General features: G+C 33.0%; 1 protein-coding gene across 1 annotated transcript in view; it reads right to left on the bottom strand.

Annotated features, from left to right (window-relative positions):
* Positions 1-562: 562 nt before the first annotated feature.
* The window catches only part of LOC123531345 (mucin-16-like), a 155,823-nt gene continuing 150,385 nt past the window's right edge, over positions 563-6,000 (bottom strand). Inside the window, 5 exon segments of the mRNA XM_053518371.1 lie at positions 563-1,398; positions 2,476-2,599; positions 4,728-4,958; positions 5,165-5,263; positions 5,537-5,733. Coding sequence (XP_053374346.1) covers positions 1,388-1,398; positions 2,476-2,599; positions 4,728-4,958; positions 5,165-5,263; positions 5,537-5,733 — 662 coding nt within the window. The 3' untranslated portion in view covers positions 563-1,387.

Here is a 6,000-nt window from a genome sequence, read left to right as displayed (position 1 = left end):
ATTATTTGAACACACGTACAAGGGTTTTGAGGAATCGGAATAATTTGAAAAGTTTGGTAGATGATCACACAAGGACCATTTATGTGATTTTATTTCAAAATCGGACCAGCAGTTTCATACGAGAAGGTTTTTAAAAGAGTCCACTATATACATATAGGGAAAAGAGACCGCAACCCCTGGTGGCCGTGTTTTTTGACAAATCGGAATAATTTGAAAAAAAACTTTGTAGAGGATCACACAAGGACCATTTGTGTGAAATTATTTTAAAATCGGACTAGCGGTTTAAGAGATGTCGTTTAAAGATTTTTCCATTTTAGCCCTGACGGCCCCTATATGCAGTCAAGCGGAACTATTTGCATTTTTCAATTTTGGAAGAGAACAACCCAAGAAACATCCAGGCCAAGTTTCATCAACTTCCACCAAATGATTTCAGAGTAGATGTTGTTTAAAGGAAAGCGTGGACAGACGGACGCACACGGACGGACGGCGGACGGTGAGCGATCACAATAGCTCACCCCGAGCACTTTGTGCTCAGGCGAGTATAAAATAGATAATAAGGCAGTTTAAATTTGCAGCTTTATTTTAGTATCATCTAACTATTTGTGTATTTTTTTTTTTAACATTTTTTGATGCATCTAACTCCTACATTTGTTATATACAAGACAAAAGTCATAATCCATATAACAGATTCGGTCGGTGTCGAAACATAACGTGAACAAACAACAATTTCAACAAGTAACAATAGAACACCTTGTACCAATGAGTATACCATCATAACAGATTTTTTTTTTTTGTATTTTATGTATCTAAATATAACATTCTCTTTATATAAATCAAGAAAAAAAATCCATTTAGAAATATCAATAAAAGAAGAATTAACAATATGTGCGTTCAGGCAAACAGAAACAACAAATAACAATAACACAGTGCAAGCGAGGCAAGCCATTGTTTTCATATGTTTTACATATCCTTATGCATTATACTGATTTCACCTTTTTGCCGATGTAACAAGCACTAAACTAAAATACGTTTTAGTCTCCTATGCACTGAAGCTTTGATCACAGCTATCTTTTTTCATGATATGCATGCAGTCTGAAGAACATAATAATGGCAAATATAATAAAGGGTCCCTCTAAATACACTATGTGCAAAACAAATTCATAGTCCATGTAACTGGCTTGGCCTAGTTCGAAATAAAAACATCCTGATGCTTGGGAACATTTTGCTCCATACTTTGATCATGATCACATGTCTTTTTTTAAAATAACATGCACGCAGTTTGAAGAACACGTGATTAATACAAGAGTAATAGTTCTGCTAAATCTACTATATACAAAACAAATTCGTAGTCCATGTAACTCGCCTGGTCAAGTTCGCAATAAATTCCTTACGGGGGACCTAAAAGAAACAGAAAAAGGTATAAACACTTTTTACAAAAGTTTATTGTCGGGATTTTGGAAAGTTATCCTTTCTCAAGTTACATAGATATGTACGTATATAGTGAACATGTATACTTTGAATAATGATTACTTATTGTATAGATATTATGAAACTTTCGCATATGTTTCATATACACACAAAATGTCCCCGTTTTGTTTCACAAGATTGTAAGGCAAAAAAGGGATGGTCCTAATACCCTTTATTATCCCCTGTGTAAGAAATAATTCATAGGAGTATCTCTTTTAGTTCCTATTAACGTGAACGTTTATCAAAAAGACAGCCGAATTCCAATTACTAGTATCTCTTTCCAAACTAAGACGGTGTACATGCAATGACAATATTTAAATATATTAAAAGGATTTCAAGGCAATATTATTTCAATGTTACTCCGTCCGCAAATTCCTCTTAAAAGAGTTTTCAAAATCGACTTAGAAATAAGAATGTACTTAGCATTTGAATATTTTATCAAAATAATTGTAGCCCATTTTGTTTCCATGGCAACATAAAACAAAATAGCGAAATTAATTTATTTTTAGGTATTTGTTTTAAATATATTTTTCTTATTCTCTGTAAAATAACGTATGTACATTTTTCAGCTAAAACAGAAAATGTCATGCTTTACATTTTAAAACCAAGAAATATTTTAATTTATCTTTTTTAAAGATATCTATTTCATTTCATGAGTAACTCAGGGGAATGTAAATATCATAAACATACTAAAATGGCTGTCTCCATGACTAGCCATTTTCTTGAATTCAAAATGCTGTATCTTTTTCAGTAGTGGTCCGATTTTAAAATATCTTTCAGTGCTATGAATGGTTGTACAATAGCTTTCATATTCAATCTTTAAAACTACTGACCTAGAGGTCACAAGTTCAATATCTGGGCGATCAAAAAAAGCACACATAACACACGAAAATGTCATTGCACTGCGATCGCAATTCACAAACAATTTATTATCAGACAATTCTACTTAAAATGATCTTTTTTAGTTTTAGGTAATGTTTTTTATGTACAATTATAAATTCGACTTACCGCTGCACATCTCACACGAGCATCCCGAATAAACGGGGAGATAAACTTCAAGTTGTTCTCTTGCACAATTCAGAGTTACTTTCTTTGTTGTTCCAGGAATTCCTTTGCAACATTTGCACTCGTCCTGTAAAATATTCAAAATGCGTATAAATTTCAAATGAATAATATATCAAGTGAAAACGACACAGATCGAGGTATGTAATTAGGTATATTAGAGATGGTACCTACCAAAATAAATCAAAGGGGGACAACTCTGAATTGATCAATAAACTGAAGCCAACATTAAACATTGATCAAAAGTGAAAGAAAAATCAGATAGGTCCTTTTTCAAACAACTTATCAGGCAGACAAAATATGACCTACATTTGTTTAAATCCCTTTGTATTCAATATACAAAATGCACGCTTTTCTCATGACTTACACTGACAGTTATTTTGTAAGTTGTAGTGAGGCCCTGATAGAAAGTTTAGTAATGCATGAAGATTATATAGAATAATGCATACATTCCTTTGAAGAAAATTAACCACATTAAGAAACGTTATTAAGTTTTGATCTTTTAGCCAAAGTTGTTTATTTATTGTTCTCAATGGTGATACATTGGTTTACACAACATTTATATATCAAAATGTAAAATGTATATATCCAACGAGAAATAACAAAAAAAGCTAAATTGGTAACACAAAAATTCATTGTCGTCAAATATAATTACAATGTTTTAAGGTAGTGGTTGTAATTACTACATGTTAAGGTAGCTGACAGGTAATGACTCTTATGTAATGTAATTCTCAATTTAAACATTCTCTGGAGGGAACTAGCACGATCATTTGCTTTCCTTGAAAAATGAATAAATGCTGAAAAAGCATATGGAGATTACTCTATTTGATGATTTTCATTACAGGTCAACTACCCTAAACAAACTAAAAGGTGTTTTATTTATTGTTGAAAACAAAGTAATCGGATAATTTCAGATATCAACATTAATTTAAAACTTATACTGTTTACACAACTTGAAAAAAGGTTTTTGTTGGGGCCTCTCATTTACAAATATATCAACAATTATCACCTGAATTGAGTGTATTCATGAGTGGAAAATATTGATGGTAAAATGGTGTAGGGGTTTGTTTACAATATAAAATCTTTAATAACTTCTTTAAGGTACATTTTGGTATGGTTTTGGTAAGCTTATAATAAAGAGCATGTCGTTCTCTTTCACTCAGAATTTTTTTCAAGCGTTTTAGACTCTTGGCTAGTCTTGGAATTTGACTTTATTAAAAGACAAAAGGAAGTTCAGTATAGGCTCTTTCAAAATGTTGAAAGTAGAGTAAACTTACCTTATACTCTATTGAATTTATTTAGCTGTGGGAGCATTTGATATAGACTATAATTGGGGAAGTCCTAAAATCTTTGAAAAACAGTCAATACAAGAGTTGTCCATTTTGCTTCAGATATTTTGAGAAAGTCATTTTTTAGATATCAAATATTTATATTTTTGACATGGAGAAGAGGAAAACCATAAATATATTTAGAAAATTGGTGCACTTAGCTATCATTTCACTCTGAAAAAAACCTATAAAGATGAATTTGAATTTTTTAGGTACCATCTCTAGGTATATCATAACAAATCTATTTCTTTAAACCTGTTAGTTATTATGTTGTCTCACCCTTGACAAGTATGAAACAAACTTTTTGCGTTCAGGAAATTTATTTTTCTTCTCTAGGCCAGGTATAATATGAGGTATAATCACATCAAGGCTTTTACAACAGACGTGCAGCAGAGAATGTTCATACGATTTTGTTGTAGAGTAACAACAACAACAATGAAAACAGTGTCAAAAAGACTCAACACTATAAATTTGATACGGTTCATTATTGTAATGTTTAAAACTGAGAGATATGACAAGTTAGACGAAACGGTTATGTTCTCCTCCGACCGCAAATTGAACTTTCCTCAACAATCACTTAACAAAAAACCTGTCAATGTGTTGGTTGTTGTGACAAGTGTATATGTACTAACTTATCCCAATGTCTCAATTTCGGCACGACGTTTTGGCATATCTGAGTCATAGTTGATAATTTGTCTAATTCAACACCACTTTTCAAAAGCGAAATTAGAAGTTGCTAAAATAAGCGAGATGACAAGTAAATCTTACGGCTTATATTACCCGAGCTAAAATAACAACATGGTATTTTGGTGAAAACTCCCAAACTTAGACAGGGTCAAACTATCTAACAGTATGACTCTTGGATCTTACCGATGGCGCGAATCCGGATTCAGTAAGCATGATCTCAGGTTCAGATGTACTGATACCACAGGAACCAGCACAATATTGGAATTCCACTTCTTCATCAGTGACACACTCGTCAGTATAGTTCAATAGTGCTTTCTTCAGTGTTGCTTTCTTGGTATGCAGCTGACATGTAGGCTTCTTTTCGGTACACTTCGGGCAGCACGGACCGTCTTCGTATGTGATTTCCTCTCCTTCCTGATTGAAGAGCAAAACAAAAATCAATATAAACTTTAATGTTCTCCTCTTTTATGTCTAAATAAGAATTTCAGTGAAATATAATGCTGATCGGTATTTCAAATCATGCAAAAATATGCAATTTACCATGAAACTGAAATCTTTACGACGGAATTTTTACATTAACTTTATCCAATGCAATACAAAAATAGTTTCGCCAGACTTACTTTGCAAACCGGAACGACCATGTTGGGTTCGCACGAGACCAGTCCGTTCACACACTGGCATACATCACATGTTCCATCTGGGGTCCATATTTCGCCATTCTGTCGGTGAATTTATTAAGTCAAAGGAATTACGTAAGTTTTACGTATTAGGTATGATTAATTTTTACGACTGAGAATTATGCTGTTAGAAAAGCATCCAACCCAGAGTTGTGGACTTTCGTACAGAATTAAAAATTTAAGATGGTATAACTGAAGTATTCAACTCAATACAATCTGTATTATCTGATTGCACAAAATAAAATAATAAAGCTGGCTTTTGTAAATAAAAGACAGTTTCACTACCTAATAATCATGAACTAAATGTTAACATACCTTCTTTGTCACTCCTCCCACCTCACACTCGTAACATGTTTCCAGTTCTACACATTTTCCGTATTTCCTATAGAATCCTTCTGGGCATACACAGTCGGGCATACGTTCTTCTGAACAAGCAGGATCAATGATCATATCATCGCAAGTCTGTTTGTGGCACAAACTGTCGTTCTTCCATATCATAGGATATGCACATGCTTTAAGAAAAAACGTACTAACACAGTCTTATACTGAGACAAACAGTTTACTGACGCTAGTCCCTGAACATACTAACTTAACAATCCGTCATTTACAAAACAACGAAAAATGGGAAATGCATATTCCTCAAAAATCAAACTAGATGTGTTTCCATAGGAACCGGTGCCACCGCTTCTATCATTGTAAGCATATTTTAACTAGTAAAGTAAAAGGCCATGGTCTGGTCTGATTGTTTGAAATCCCAGTTAAAATACCAGGTGTACAAC

The sequence above is a fragment of the Mercenaria mercenaria genome, chromosome 11 (genome assembly GCF_021730395.1).
Source record: "Mercenaria mercenaria strain notata chromosome 11, MADL_Memer_1, whole genome shotgun sequence".
In the NCBI taxonomy this organism is placed as follows: Eukaryota; Metazoa; Mollusca; class Bivalvia; order Venerida; family Veneridae; genus Mercenaria; species Mercenaria mercenaria.
Note: the sequence above shows the minus strand (reverse complement) of the source record. Positions and strands in the feature narration are given on the sequence as shown.